The sequence below is a fragment of the Phaseolus vulgaris genome, chromosome 7, assembly GCF_051622355.1.
Source record: "Phaseolus vulgaris cultivar YP4 chromosome 7, ASM5162235v1, whole genome shotgun sequence".
Classification (NCBI taxonomy): domain Eukaryota; kingdom Viridiplantae; phylum Streptophyta; class Magnoliopsida; order Fabales; family Fabaceae; genus Phaseolus; species Phaseolus vulgaris.
Genome location: NC_143504.1, coordinates 54,970,521 through 54,987,254, shown reverse-complemented (window position 1 = coordinate 54,987,254; position 16,734 = coordinate 54,970,521). Strand labels below are relative to the sequence as shown.

Sequence of the window (16,734 nt, the reverse complement as noted above, 5' to 3'; positions counted from 1 at the left end):
GAGATGAAATTGAAAAAAAAATATCACAATAGTAGAAAAAAAGGCTATTAAACCTAATAATTTTATTTTTTATATTTTATTTTTTATATTTTAGAAATAATAAGAATTGTTAAGTTATGTAGTATGTTAAAAAGTATAAATTAGAACCTTTAGTTAGGTAGGCTTGTGATTTAGTTAGTTACTTTTCAAGTGTTAATTTTAAAGAATGTTTACTCAACATATAGTTAATGTTTATAGCATTGTCTTTTAACATAAACTAATCTAATACATTTATATATCAAACCACCACCAAAACTTTATTCATTAAGTAACAATTAAGTAAGGCTAGGATCACAAAATCACGAAATCTATTTCTGCATAATTTCTAGAGTGAAACCATCATAATCAAATAATTAATGAAGCTTTCAAACAAAAAGGAAGATTTACTAAAAGATTCATTACAATATCCTTATCTTTCATCTTTACATTCATATCTCCTAGTTCCATTAAAATTGAGTTCATCTCATCAATGTGATCCTTCAGTGACGAACACCCTGTAAATGAAGCCCAAACAACCACTTCTTGAGAAACAACTTACTATAAACAAACTTAGCCATGAAAAATTCTTTTAACTTCAACCACAACCTAGAAGCAGATTCTTCATTCACAACCTCATGAAGAATTTCATTTGAGAGATTCAAGAGAATTAGGTAATGAGCATTCTCGTATTGAATTCTCATAAATGATTTCTCTATACAGATGTCATTCTATTAGGAAAAATGGTCTAGACACCTTATTTATTCAAGAAAACACACATTTTGATGCATTACAAATTGAAATTATTTTATTTCGTAAACTTCACAATTTTCATCGTGTTGATAATCTTCTTGAACATATTCTTAAAGTTTTTTTTCATGACAAACAAACAAAAGTGATTAATTGTAATTAGGGATCACCATTTATAAATGGAACACAAATCATAATGAACCATTTTTAAATGAAACACAAATCATAACCAAAACTTAGACACACATTTGTTAGATATAAAAGAATCCTAAATCCTAACACCTAAACTCACAAACATAAATATTTCAAATCAAATAAAAAAATAAGAAAAATAAATATAATTCTTTATAATGTTCACACAAAAATAAACATAATAACTATAAAAAATAAATACACACTTAAATAAAAAACAAATTAGAAAAATGAACCAAAAGAGGGGAATGAACACATAATATATAAAATAACTACTATTATAATTAATATACAACAATATAATGTAAAGCCTAACAAATTAAATAATAATCTAATAACAATCATTAACAAACACTAATACTTTAGGTTATAATCAATATTCATTAAATAATGTGTCTCTGAATAATGTCTCTCGTACCCACTAGAACATCTCTACGAAACAAACCAACTAAATATTTCTATTAGACAATATATTAGCTGAGAAAGATAGAGGATAAAACTCAACAAATCAATAAAATAAATCTTCTACAATAATAACGTAGGAGGTTTTGTTTATCTTTAATTTGATAAAAGGAAATAATCTTAATTCTTACCTACCGCGGTGTTTTTTTGTGTGGACTTTTCCTCGAAGGTACCCAGATGTGTGCCAGCTTTCATAGCCACCAATAACACAAGTTAAATATTTTTCTGCAGTAAACCACGTGGAAGGAAACTACACAAGCAAAAACACTTTAAGATGATTATTAATTAATTTTATTTATTTAAATACATATATATTATAAATATAATTTTATATATATACATTTATAAATATATTGCATATATAGTTTTTAAATAACATAAAAAATGACAAACTTTTATCTTTCAAAACAACTCTCACATAAACAGATATGAGATAAAATTAAGAAATAATTATCTTAATGATCACTTATAGATAATTTTAAATAATTTAAAAATATATATGCATGTCCTCGGGCAATAGAAATTTACTTATACTTTAAATAAATATATTATATATTATATATTACAATAAAATAATATAATAAAAATTATTTAAGTCATTAATGAGCTGGATTGACTCATTTTAACACTCGATGTTTGACCGAAAGAAGAGAATTTGACGAAGAAGGGAAAAGTTTGAAATTTGAATTAAATCCAAAATTGTTTCAAATTTGTATTAAAAATATTTTTGTTTTTGTTTTTTTTTTTACTTCTAACAAAACATAAAAAAATTTGATCTCTATATTTCCATTCTTATCATAATCACTTCCAAATATGGTATACTGTTGATATTCATTTAAAAAAATTGATTTTGTTTAACATATATATTGTTTTATGTACACAAATTTGAAGATAATCTTCATTCATATACCTATATTTCATTACATTTACTATTTAGTATATAATATTTTGTTGAGTTGATATTTAGTGTGTAATATATTATTTAAAGTATTCATAATTTCTTTATTATAACATTATACATATAAAAATTGTATGAAAAAAACTAATGTATACAATTTTCAAATTGTAACAAATTTATGAAGACAATTATGCAATTCATGAATTGAATTAACTAAGATTAAATCTTTAAAAGGGTTAATAAAGTTTTACTCCATCAGCTTTGACATAGTAAATAAATCGTGTTGCATGGGTAACGTAAAGTGTTTTTTAAGAACAAATATATGGATTTTAAAATGTTGTGCGTGGTCCAGTTCCAAAATCCCTTCCATTGACTGACTCAGTATTAACACATGAAATGAATTTTTTTCTTATAGGTTGGAGGAAGACCACGCGACAAGGGAAGCGCGTGGAGAGGCGGAACAAGAAAGGAAAAATAATAAAGAAAGGGACACCCTGTGTTCCTCACAACGCCATATTTAACTACCACTATCCACTCGCTAAATCCAACGTTGTAATGCGTGCTTCTTAGCTCCCTCTTCACTTACACTCCGACATCGTTTTACTCGAACCACCAAACTCTGTTCAGAAACAAACCCTTCTCTTTCTCTCTCTCTGTGATTCCAAGAACATCCCAAGAACTCGATTGATTCTGCCATTCCTGTTTGCGTTTTCGTGTTTTTTGTCTCAATGGAAGTTCAAACTCACACCCACGCTCACTCCACCTTCGATGTCAACCCCAACCCCAACGCATCATTCCCTTACGACATTCATCATCCTCAATTTCGGAGCTCCGAATACCCGACCCCAACATTCCCGCTCTCCCCTCACGACCCGCCACAACCTTTACCCACCCACGAGTCATCGGAGACTCACGCGCCGGGACGCGCCTGCCCTCAGACTACGGCTGCCCTCCAGGTGCAGAAGGTCTACCGGAGTTACCGCACACGGCGGAGGTTGGCTGATTCCGCCGTCGTCGCCGAGGAGCTCTGGTGCGTCTTCTCTGCATGCAAACTCTCTCTCTCTCTCTGTCTACCTAATTTATATATTTTTTAATTAGAACGATTTTTTTTTTTCTTTAAATTTTCACGGACTATGAGTTCATTTTGATAAAGTGGGGTTTGAAAATTTGAAGGTGGCAATTGATGGATTTCGCGAGGCTAAACCACAGTACCATTTCGTTTTTCAATTTGCCTGAGACTGCTGCATCACGGTGGAATAGGGTCAAACTCAACGCTTCCAAGGTCTCTCTCTATTTTTTTTGTATGCGTGTATAGACTTATATGTGTAATACGGATAGTATTCGGGTACTTGTACGTTTTGTCGGAAGCTATTTTGCCTTTTGTTCCGTTTGATACTAAGATTATGTTTGATTCTGAAGTCAACTGTTTTTTGTATTTTGTAGGTGGGAAAGGGTTTGTCCTTGGACGCCAAAGCACTAAAATTGGCTTTTCAACATTGGATTGAAGCTGTGAGCATACATTTCCTAACACCCTACGTTGACATTATTTAATTTATTTATAATTTGTTATATATGAGACCAAGTCATCCTTATCTCTGTTGTAGCTGTTTGGTTCCACGTCTTGGTTTTTAACGTTTAATGAGAAGCTAGTAGTAATAAATAGTAGCTTTCATGTTTCAAATGTGATTTATTACTTCTCCATATTCCAAACAAATAATTTAGTTGGTGTTATGGCTTGAACTGTAGATTGATCCACGCCACCGCTATGGGCATAACTTGCATTATTACTATGAAGAATGGTGCAAAACGGATTCTGGCCAGCCATTCTTTTATTGGTGAGACTAGTTTTCTACAAAGAAAGCATTTATTGATTCATTCATTGGCCTTGGTCGTTTCTGATTGATGAAATGCTGTTGATATTGAATGGTTCCATTGTGAATACAGGGGAATATGTTTTTGCTGTATACTTAAGCATCTAAATCCCAACGGTCTTTCATTGTCTTCCACACTTTCAATGAAAAAAGGGGATTGTTTAGGGGTCCAATTTCATTAGTTAGATGAAATGAGGAATTTTGATTTTGTTTCCTATTTCTTGTTTTGACTAAGTGAAACTTGTCATGTGGAGTGAAATGTTAAGTGGAACGATGAAGAGGTTAAAGTTGTGGTTTTTCACTGAAGTATTTTGATTTGTCTCATTCTGCAGGTTGGATTTGGGAAATGGAAAAAATCTTGATCTTGAACAGTGCCCGAGATCCAAGCTCCGAAAACAATGCATCAAGTATCTAGGACCTGTATGTATACATACTTGTTTCTATTGTTAATTGTAGTTGTCGTTTACTTCATCGACAATTTGACTTGTAATTTGTACTGCATTATTCCAAAAGTTGTTGTCTTTTCCTGCTTTTCGACTAGTTGATCCTTCTCAATAATTTTCTGTATTAGCAAGAGAGAGAACACTATGAATACATTGTCTGCGAGGGGAAAATTATCCACAGCCAATCTGGAGATTTTCTGCACACAAAAGAAGATTCTAAGGATGCCAAGTGGATATTCATAATGAGCACCTCTAAGAAACTTTATGCTGGCAAGGTAACAACAATGCAAGCTCAGTAATTGTTTCTAATTTTCTATTTCTCCTTTTTATACAGGCACTCTGCCATTTCTTTTCAGCCATATTGATACTTTTTAATTACCTCTCAGAAAAAGAAGGGATTATTCCACCATTCTTCTTTTCTGGCTGGTGGAGCTACCTTGGCTGCTGGAAGGCTGGAGGCTGAGCATGGTGTTCTTAAGGTATACTTAATTTCGTAGGTTGCATGATTAATTTGTCTTTTTTTCTTTTGGTGCAAATTTGGCTTTGCACATAGAATCTCACTGATAGACTCATTTACTAATTGCAATTTATGTGCATTGAAAAATGACAAATGACTGATTCTCAATGCTTTTGGCTTTTTAGTCCATCTCTGCATATAGTGGACACTATCGGCCAACAGATGAGGCGCTCAACTCCTTCTTATCATTTCTCAAGGAAAATGGTGTCAAGATTGATGAAGTTGAGGTAATTGATTTATATTCTTGTGAACTTAGGTGTTTGTTTTCACCAAAAGCTGTTGCTTCAAGTAGAAATTGATCAGTTACAGCCAGAACATTTTGACGATTGTTAGTTGGAACACATGTATGATCACTGGCATTTTTCATTGAACAATTATGATGCATTGTTTGTTTCAGATTCGCAATCCAAAAGATGACAGCGATACTTACGAGGATGGAAAGGTTAGTGAAATAGACACAGCATCTGCAGATTCTAGCCATGGTAAAATACCAGAGCCTGGAATTTTTGAGGAAGCTGAGTACACCTCATCTACAAGCAATGTAAACCTTCAACCTGTGTCTGCTGGTAGTTATAAAAGGACTCTCTCTGGTGGTCTTCAGAGTCCAAGAGCTGAGGTACCCAAGGAAGCAATATTGCAAAGAATCAATTCCAAGAAGGCAAAATCCTACCAATTGGGGCATCAACTTTCACGTAGATGGTCAACTGGGGCTGGACCTAGAATTGGTTGTGTTGCTGACTACCCTGTAGAGCTTAGACTGCAGGCCCTAGAGATGGTTAACCTTTCTCCAAGATTTCCTCCTTCACCTTCCTCATACAGGTTACCGGGTGGTCTTGTGGCACCAACGGCATGTTCAACTCCCAATGGCACTAGAACTGAAACTGATGACAATTCAACTCCTAAATGATATCATATTAGGATTATGTCTGCCAAGGTTATAGGTACCTTAGTTAATGTATTGTTCTTTATGTTATGTCTACTTTGAAGGACTTAATTAATGTTATGTTTTATAAAATTCAGTAGTTTTTATTAGCTCACGTCTTGGTTCTCTCCACTAACCTGAGGATAAAGGCCATCATCCTTTGTTGAATACGCTGTGCCTTGTTAGCAAACTAGACATTAGTGGGGTAATGGTTGAGGGGTTTCCTACATGTACTACAATTGTGCATTGTGCCTTGAAGATAAAGGTGTACTTGTGAGTCCGAACAAAAGAGACAAAGAATGGTTCTTCTTCTTTGTGCTCCTGGTATATCCATGCTTATAAAACCATTAATAAATTTAATGTGTAAATAAAAAGTCTTAGAAAGTGAAAATAAAATAAACACTAAAGAATAACAAGATCATTTTATCTTCAAGGAATCTGGAAATAACAAGATCCTTTATCTTCAAGTTATTATGATTAACAAAGGTTCGACATATGGTTTGTTTGGTTTTGAAGAAATAAAGGGGGAAAGAAAATAATAATGACACTAATCATAACATTTTGGAGAAAACTAACATAACATACAAGTTGTTGTATAAAAATATTCAGTTTCATTTTAATAACAAGTGATGCATTTAAGGAAATTTCAATTATCAAAGTAAAATTTTAAATTTAATTAGAAAATAGCATCAACTGCAGTCATAGTATTGCAATTATTATTTGTATATATTTATTTGTACTTATCGTTCTTTCTCTCTTTCCTTCTATTTTAGTCTTTTTTCAATCAACCCCTTTAACTTCTACTTTATTTTTCATTTTTATTCGTCTCTTTTAATTGTCATTCACCTTATTTTTCTGTTTTATACCAAACATAATATAAGATTTTGACAAAAATCATTTTAAAAGAATTGGATTTAAAAACTTGACTTTTATTTTAGAATGGTATTTTAAAAGTGAGTTAAGAAAAATTAATTGCATGATGCACTACAAGTACTTTATGATAGGAGGCTACCTATCGATAATAAGTGAAAAATATCAAAGTTAACGTTTACCTTTTCTCTATAGCTTTAATAGATATGCATCTTAATTTTAAGGAGAGATAAATTCCTTAATTACTAGTCAATTGGAATAGAAAATAAAATAAATATTATTAATTTTTTTATTAAAATAGAGTAATTTCACAGGTTAACTATTAAAATAGATAAAATTTTAAAAAACTATTAAAATGTGTAAGTTGTGTCAATTTGACATGATTTCATTATAAAGAAGTTATGTCAATGTGACATAGTTTTGGTGTAACTAGTTTTCAACTGAAGTTATATCTTCTTAGCACGATTTCAGTTTTAGTTGAAATCTGATTACACTGAAATTAGAATAAGGTGACATAACTTACTCATTAATAATTTTTAAAATTTTTATTTATCTTGATAATTAACATATAAAATTATTCACATTTTGCTAAAAAAAAAAAACTTCTGACAATAGGAACGACTAGGAAAGGTTGGTGTGGAAAATTAAGAAGTGTACACATTGAAAAGGGTTGGTACAGAAGAAATTAAAGAGGACCCATATATTGAATAAAATCTGTACATCAATTCCTCAACCACTAAATGTCCATTGTAAATTCATTTCTTCAAGTAATAACTCTTCTCGTACTTTCTGCTGAAAATTTTCCTGCTGTGTTCAGTTAGGATCTGATATGCAAAAACTTCAATTGTAATTGTTTAATGTGTGCCTATTTCATTCAAAACAGCAGCAGACCGAATTTCGGTCTCGACATTTATTTTAAACAGAAAATATATTTTTTCAAATAATATATAATAAATTTGGTTAAAATTATCATAATATTAGAAAATTTATTTATATTTTCTAAAAATTGAAAATAAGAACAATAGAGTTTTAGGTATTTTGACTGTTTTAACAAACAAAAAATATTTTTTGTTGATATAAATATAGAAAACAAATTTTGGTTTAAATTATTTTAATTATTAGAACTTTATTTATATTTTTAAATATAAGAAGTAAATGTGCAAAAGTTAATGATTAATTACTTTGTTTGAAGTTAAAAAAATATTAGAAAACGTTAAAGTAAAGTTTAATAGAGCTCATTTGATTTTGATAGGGTATTTTACAACAAAGTATAAAATATATTTTTAAACATTAAATCTCAATAGACGTGACTGTTTTTGAATGATAAACGGGGGTGCTTCATCTTATTGAGAAAGATATAACATTTTGTTTATAGATTTTATTTTAGTAACTTAACATTTCGAAAAACAATAGATACATAGTACGAAACATCTCATGGGATATTTCTAATTTACAAATGTTTATTATATGTTGTAGAAAATATCTATATTTTTGTCTTTCAAAAGATCATACAAATATCATACCAAAATCTATCGATATTAAAATATTTTAAAGAACACACTAAAGTTGTTCCCTACCAATAACTTTCCTTAAAAGAAAAAAATGTTAGCTCCTCAAACACAATCATCCTAGTCTTATGTTTTATGAATTTAATGTATCTCTATAATTAAACATGGACATACACAAACTTGAAAAAGAAGACATTTTTTTAAAGATTTCAATAACTAAGAATGATTTGTAACGATTATTTCTTCTATATATATATAAAAGATCTTTTGAAGAAGAAATGTTGAAGATGATAACTACAAACACTCTTAAAACTCTTGTAATCTTTTAAAGCAATTGATGAACATATATTTATTCACACTCACTAGCCTTATTCATAGATTATTGGACTATAATAAATAAATCCATTTTTTTAATTAATATTCTTATAATTGGGTTTATTTGGGCCTTAACTATTATTATTGTTAATTTTGTGTTTTTAGAGTAAATTATCCGGAGGAAGCATCTACCTTTGTGAATGGGCCAAATATGCAAAAGTCCAAGTTGTTTCTTGAACCAAAACAGAAAACAAATTCTGAGGAGAAGAAAGAGAAAATAAAATCTACAATATCTCAGAAACAGAATTGGAAGCAAATCTTCTGCAAAATATAAGAATTCTGGCAAGATGGAAACTTAGAAACGGTTAACAAAATATAAACTACAATATTCTCTCAAGATCCTGGGAGCAGAAAAGCCTATAAAAGGACAAAGCATAAAAGAGAAAAGGGAGAACTTCATAGGGTTTTCTTGGTTTATTTTCTTCTTAGTAATTCTTTTGTTTTGCCTCCGCATGGAAGGCTAAACCTTTTTGGTTGATTCCTTTGTAATTTCGCATTGAGTTCTGAGGATTCAAGAGAGAGGAGGTAAGCATTCCCATGGAGTATACGCATGGAACAAAGTGGGTATGGATTAAACCAGTAGACGCATGCTTTACTGGTGAGTTTCAGTTGAATCAGATTGACGCATGTTCAATCTGGTTTAGCTCTGTTGAAGGATTGAGAAAAGATTAATCTTTAGACAACCTGTGAAGAATTCAATGGTGGAAGAACTTGGGATCAACAACTTTTTATTTGCTATTTTAATCTCTTTTATATTTTCTGTACAACTATCTAAAATCCCCTTTTTATCTTTAGTGTTATTGCTAACTTTTATTGCTTGCAGATAGATTTTAAACCCTGATCAGCTAATTTTACTATTGGATTCGTTGGGAGACGACTTGGGGACATTTGTCCACAATTATACTATCATCTCTCTTGTTAGACAAGTCTACGCTAGAATCATATTAATTTGACAGCAAAACGACAACTATCAGCCATCCTTGTGTCCTAGTTGTAAGACAAGAACACTATTTTTCTTTTCTTTACCAGGGTAAAAGAATATTATAGATCTTGTGTTCATCTTAAGATGATACCCTCTTTTAATTAACAAACCCGTGATTGTTTAAATCACACTCTTTGTACAAATATTTTTTTTAGCTCAGACTGATTGTCTTTCGAAATTTTATAAGAAGTGATTGTATTCCAAAATAAACACACATTTGCACCATCTAATGTTCTTTTTTTCACTTAATTTTTCATATTTCTTGTTTGTTCTTCTTAATAAAAATAATAGAAAGCGCAGTAGATACGTATCCTTGAACGTTGGACAACTTTTTGCACTAATGAATACTACATTCCCGGAAGTTAAGTGAAATGTAGATATACAAAACAACAGAAGGACCTTCTTAGGACAATGATCATCTTTAGTAACAGTACCAGATAGTTCTTAATGTGAAGAGGTGTCTTAAAGATAAGATGTATTGAAAATTTATTTTAATAAACTGATTTTGTAAGGTTAATTTAAGCTTAATTTTATTAATATCTTAAAGAAAAATATTATTTTGACACTCACTTTTTGCATTGCTCTAAAACACCTTTCAAATGATAGAGGTTATTAAATGTAAAGAGATATTTTTATCATTTGAAGAAGTGTAATTTGGAGCAAGAGGTGTGAAATTATCAGTCCTTTATCTTAAAAAAAACTATAATACTTTAAAAGAATATTAGCAATGCATAAGCAGTACTGGCCATTACCATTGGATGAATGAATAATCCATACAATAAGGAAAACTACCATTCACTAGCTTCCACAGAGATAAGCCAAAAATAAAACTTTTAAATCCTAAACTCAATTTCTTAGCTATTTAACATGCTGACGGCATGCTTAGTATCACAAGGTCCGTTTATAGACAACTATGGGGCTTCTTATATTGTGTTGACAGTCACTCCATTCTAGAGATGCTGATAGTAATTTTGAGTCCTTAGGCATTGGAGGACCCTTAAGCACAACCTTGAAGGACAACTCTTGGTTCACCCCACTAAATGTCAAAGTGTCAGGGATGACCTTAATGGAAAGACCCTTAGGTGATGTGACTTTGGCCTTGTAAGTTGAGTTTCCAAGTCCTACGTTGGTCACACTCCGATAAAAGATTGCAGAAATGCTACCATTAGGTGTGATCTGGGTGTGCATTGAAGGGTAGTTTATTCCATCAGTGCCTTGTGCAGGGTCAATGCCAGAGCAGTCGAAGCCTTTGGTGCCAATTATTATTCCAATGCTGCTGCTGTTGTAGCCTTCTTTGCACAGGAATGCAATGTAGGAATCGATGCTAATGTTGTAAAGTAAGCCAGGATCCAATGCTTTCACCGGGTTGATCTGCCCTGACCCAGATCCTAGCTCTGCAGTATTGTCGTTGATTCTCATTGGGGTGGCTGAACCATAGAGACCAGAATATGTTAGAAACTGAAGAAGAATCGCCTTGTTCATCAAGAATTTCATTGAACAATTATATAATAGCAACTCTTGTTTTCTTTTTATATTTTCTTACCGAAGTTTAGATTGAGACCTTGAGAGGCTAATACTAAGATCAGGACTAAGGACATACAATCATGGTTTCAAATTGTAGTCACAGTTTCACTGCAACATGTGGTCTTTGATATTCTGAGAAATTAAGGTCATATACAACCTATATATGACTGCCATTTTGGTCACGCTAGCTTGAATACCTTGATTTTGCAACAGTTACATGCAACACTTCATGTGGGTGCAAATTGTTTATATGTTGTAAATAGGAGAAAGTTTACTCGTACCCTTGTCTCATAATTGATCAAGGGAAAACTAGAAAATATTCATTACACAGAATGTAGAACTATCATTTTATATTTTAATAACTGAAATATTTTATAAACTGTACCAAATGCTTCTTAACAAGTATCCAAAAAGTCGATTAGCAATAAGATAACAGAATTTTATAGAATGTTTTTCTATTGCAAGATTGAAGTTGAAAATAAGCATTCTAATCTATGGATGGTGAATTTGGGTTCTCACCTGTGGTCATGAGAGCAGATTTAATTGCAGCAGGACTCCAATGAGGATGAAAAGATTTGACATAAGCAGTAGCAGCAGCAGCATGTGGGCATGCCATAGATGTTCCAGACAATATATTGAAAACGTTTCTACGGGTGTCATCAGGATCGCCTGATAGTGTGGCTAATTTGGAATATCCAGCAAGAATGTCCACTCCAGGAGCAGTCAAATCAGGCTGCACATAGAAAACCCTGAAATTCAGAAACCACACACCAAGGCCAAGTCTTTCATGAGTATGCACTACTAATTAGTTGTGCCTATAGTCACTGCATTATTAAATTGCTCACAAGGCAAAGAGAACAAGATATAGATAAATAATCATGTCATGATTACCTTTAGGATATTAGTGGAGATGGATTGAGGTCCTCTAGATGAGAAAGAAGCAACAAATGGAGCAGGGCCTCTGGTGCTTTTAACCTTCTGTATAACAGCTTTAGCATCCCTGAAATTCAGTTACATGCAGGGTTTGTTTGAGATCAATTTGAACATGAGAGAAAGAAGTCAGACATAATAACCAGTCTGAATTTCGTACGCTAAGAAGAAGAAATTTGTTTATGTATCCAATCCACTAAAGATAAAGACATTTAATTTATAAGGTTAATATATCATCAGAATCATTTGGAGTCAATTATAAGAAGAGTTTGTTTGTTGGACTTATAAGATCACGGTTATCGAATCGCTATCAAATCACTCGTAATATAGTTCCACGCACAAGTTGGAAGATCTCGACGTTGGAGAAATGTATTGGAGATCTTCAATCAACTAGAAATAATAACATTTAATAATATATAAGTGAGTGCAAAACTGATCTTATAAAATTTGTTTCATAAGGTTGAGTCCACTTCTTAATAGTCTACATCATATAACACTATATTATCCCGACAAATAAACCTTAAATCTTAAATCAATACATAGAAGACATTGCATCATGTTTTTCTTTTCATAAATTGAAAATACGATAAAGTATTTATCATGTGAGAAGAAGAGATGAAGGTAACCAACAAGATTTTTCATTGAGATTAGTCATTTCATTCCAACATAATAGTTATAAAAGAAATCCAAACAAATTTCTTTGTGAGGGAGGGACATGGTAGACTAAAAAACTTACTTGGTGGAATTGATGTAGAGATCAATGGTTTTACCAGCAGTATTGGAATAAACATATACAGCAGGAATAATAGTGGTGGTGGAGTAGTCTAATGGGTATGAAAGACTTATGATGGTGCCTGCTCCATTTAGTTCTTTGATTATGTAGTCCTTGCTGCCTGGGCCAAGGCAATACACTATCTTCCTCATCACCTTCTCCTTGCTTAGACTCCCATAATCACATGCACTGCATACATCCAATATTATGCAGTACAATTCTCAAACTCATATCATACTTGTTAGAGAAATACACATGTTTTTGTTTAAAGGGTAGGTTCACTATGAACAAAATTGCTTCATATTTTACCTGGCATTGCCATAGCCGCCTTCTGTAACGTTGGAAGCAAGGGCTCCACTGATCAGAGGGTACATTTTTTTCTTAGGGGTGAAGGTATTGATGGACATACCCTGCAAAAAATGTTAATTTTTATTTCTCAGGGTTTAACATGTTTGCTTGTATATGCAAAAAAAAATGGTTCAACCTTTCAATTTTTCTTGCTATAGAAGTTCTGCAAATAATTCACATAACCCTTTGTTCATGTCATCATTTTTAGTCTTTATTCCAAAGTTTTGAAGTGTAATCTTTTACAACTTGAGACATAGTTATTAGAGTCAATATGTCTACTTTAAAATTCGAAACTCTATCATAAATTAAATTGTTCTTTATTTAACTTAAGCTATATGAAATTAAAAAAAAATACTATTGTTCAAAAATACAAAATTAATTATGTTTTCGTTTCTATATGTTAACTTTTTTCATTTAATTTTAATTAATTTACATATTATTGCGATTTAAAAATAATAGGAGTAAAATAATTTTCTATGAATATTTTATTAAAAGTAAAGAAAAACTATGTATCTTAATTTCTCTAAAATTAACTTAAGCACTTAAAGAAGTAGATGGAGTAATTATTATAATGATAAACAAATTTATTATATTCAAGAAAGATGTAAAAAGGTGTATGTTCTTTATTATTTCAACAAAATGAGAGAAAAAAGAGAGTAAGAGTTTAATTTGATAAAAGTTTGTATTATGAAGTAGTAAAAATAGTAAGGTAGATCATTATAGAGTGAGGGAAAATGCAATAATACACTAACCTTAAATTTGTGGCCATCGCCGAGGTCAACGACGGTGGTGAAGAGCCTGTCAGTGTTGGAAGCAGCAACCGTCAAAATCCAAGGAGCAACATTTTCGACGGTCATGGTGGCAGGGCCAGAGTTGCCGGCGGAGCAAGAGGTGACAATCCCTCTCTTCATAGCATGGAAGGCTCCGATGGCCACAGGGTCGCTGAAGAACTTTCTTGGAGTCCTCCCAGAGACAAAGAAATCACGTTTACGCCGTCGGCTATGGCCTCGTCGAAAGCCGCCAGCAAGTCCATGTCGCTGCACCCGGAACTGCCCCAACAGACCTTGTACATCGCTATACGGGCACGCGCCACCCCGCCATGAGCTGTGCCGCCGCCGATTCCTTCCAGGCTGGCGCCCCTCACCGGCACTCCTGCCGCCGTAGATGATGTGTGGGTTCCATGGCCGTCTTCGTCTGCAGGACTGAGGTTTGGCTCAGAGTTTTCGAGATTGAAGAATTTTGCTCCGATTACCTTGCTGCATGCATGGAGCCATGCACTCAATTAGGTTGAACATGCACACAACTATCAAAAATATTTTTTTTTATATTAACACCCTATAATCCAATAAATATTAATATTTTAATTATTTATAAAAATTTATAATTTTTATTTTTTCTTAATTTATTTTATTATAAATATTAACATCTTATTGTGGATTTTATTGGATGTGAGGTGAAACATGTATCAATATCATAATCCACAATTATATATTCAATCGTTTCTGTACTACTCCACTCTCATAATATGGTGTAAGAAAATAATATGTATAGAAACATTATTTTTTCTATTTCTTTTATTAAATTTTAAAAGTGGTAGTTAATTTTTGGTTTCTTAAAAGTATTTTTTTTTCTAGTCAAGTAAGGTGGGTTTTACTTGTTATAGACAAAGTTTATGAACCAAAATGTATGATAAAGGGTTGTGAAACATCTAAATGTCTCTTTTATTTAATTAATTTATTCCTGATAAAAAAGAAAAACTTTAAATTATTATATTAAGTTACAAACTTTTACATATCAATAAATTTTGCTTTTGAAATATTTGTATTTGAGTGTGTTTTTTTTTTCAAAGAATAAAAAACTACTAAATAATTTTAATTAACTATTGTTGGTTACTGAAATATTGAAAATATTATACTTAGTATACATTCTTATTTTACGAGAGATAACAATTCAAAAATAATTTCTCGATATAAAAGTAACATAAAATTTCTTAGTTTTTTTTTTATAAATTTTTGTGTTAGTTTCATCGGTAATAGTGACAAAAAAGTGTGAATGGACAGAAGAATACTTGTTGCAACCAGTGAAATTGGCTCCAGTGACACATTTGCCCTTCCATCTGGGTGGGGGAGGTCCATATCCTGAATCGTTGAAACTGGGGCAATCAAGGGAAATTCCTGTTTATAATTTACATGTTAAAAGATTTAGAGATATAAACATTAAATAGATGAAAAATGAGAAATTTTACTCACTGTATAAAATAAAAATATTTTCTTTTGTCTATTTATATACATACCTGTGTCAAACACACCAACAATCATATGTTTTTCCACACGAGAGTGTCTGTTATTTTTTAAGGGCAACCCTAGAAAATTCCATGATCTTGTCGTGTGTAATTTGTTATGTGTATTTGGAAACACAGATACCACATTTTCCTCCTCTGTATATGTAGAATTAAACATCAATGAATATACATGGATAGAGAGAAGTTATATATATATATATATATATATATATATATATATATATATATATGTATGTATGTATTAAAGCAATTAGTTGAGTTAAATGCAGTTCTTTAGGCGCTTCTGCTGTATTGTTTATTAATTAAAATTAAAATTTGCACTTCACTATCAAATGTTGATTTTTAATGTAATATAGAAAAAAACATTTAAAAAATTATATTTAAGTTTTGTGCTTATTTTAATATACACTACCTAGTAACTTCTCTGCTTCATGAGGCAAAAGTCTTGCAGCAAATCCATTGAAGCTCTTTCCATAGCTATGTATTTTGGATTTTCTGGCTAACTGCTGGCTGTAGAAAGGAAAAAAAGAAAAAAGATGAAAAAATTATGATTATTTGTAATAAACCAAATAAAGTCCAATTTTATAGGATTATAATAATGAAATGCATTTCTACTTGAGAAATGAGATTATTACTCTCCAATGGCTGTAGCCAGCAAGTTGTGGTGATGATCTTCCGGAGCATATGCTGTTGCCACTGGCAGCTCTCCCATGTATACAATATAAGTCTGTTTTTAGTTTCAATTTTTTAATCACAAATTTTTGCGTCAATGTTATTGTTCATCAATTTAAATAAGATCTTCATAAAATTGAATACAAACAATAACAAAAGTGTAAGTTTTAGTCACAAGATAACTTACCTTTCTCTCATGTTGATTTGATCCTTGAACAGGTGAACAACAGAAGAAGAGTAATATTGACAGAAAACTCTGTAACATCTTCATTGTAGTGCTCATTCCACCAATAGAACTAATATTTTGGTGTTAGTCACAAGTAGTTTATTTATTTATTTCAGTATTGAGCCGAGAAATAAGAGGATGTGTTTTGACTAAGT

The 16,734-nt window shown here is 31.6% G+C and overlaps 2 protein-coding genes across 2 annotated transcripts; one reads left to right on the top strand and one right to left on the bottom strand.

The window, feature by feature from the left end:
- The first annotated feature begins 2,685 nt into the window (after window positions 1–2,685).
- Window positions 2,686–6,180, top strand: LOC137830357 (IQ calmodulin-binding motif family protein). Its single transcript, XM_068637645.1, has 9 exons — window positions 2,686–3,347; window positions 3,491–3,599; window positions 3,761–3,826; window positions 4,064–4,152; window positions 4,521–4,608; window positions 4,760–4,906; window positions 5,018–5,110; window positions 5,274–5,375; window positions 5,546–6,180. The coding sequence occupies exons 1-9, from the start codon at window positions 3,046–3,048 to the stop codon at window positions 6,053–6,055; spliced, it is 1,506 nt and encodes a 501-aa protein (XP_068493746.1). The 5' UTR covers window positions 2,686–3,045; the 3' UTR covers window positions 6,056–6,180.
- Window positions 6,181–10,630: 4,450 nt separating this feature from the next.
- Window positions 10,631–16,636, bottom strand: LOC137830350 (subtilisin-like protease SBT4.15). Its single transcript, XM_068637637.2, is given in 12 exon segments — window positions 10,631–11,232; window positions 11,849–12,062; window positions 12,221–12,329; window positions 12,996–13,220; window positions 13,341–13,441; window positions 14,132–14,340; window positions 14,343–14,635; window positions 15,448–15,553; window positions 15,673–15,816; window positions 16,094–16,191; window positions 16,317–16,408; window positions 16,541–16,636. Coding segments are annotated over 12 exon segments (2,226 nt in total). The 3' UTR covers window positions 10,631–10,693.
- Between the last annotated feature and the right edge of the window lie 98 nt (window positions 16,637–16,734).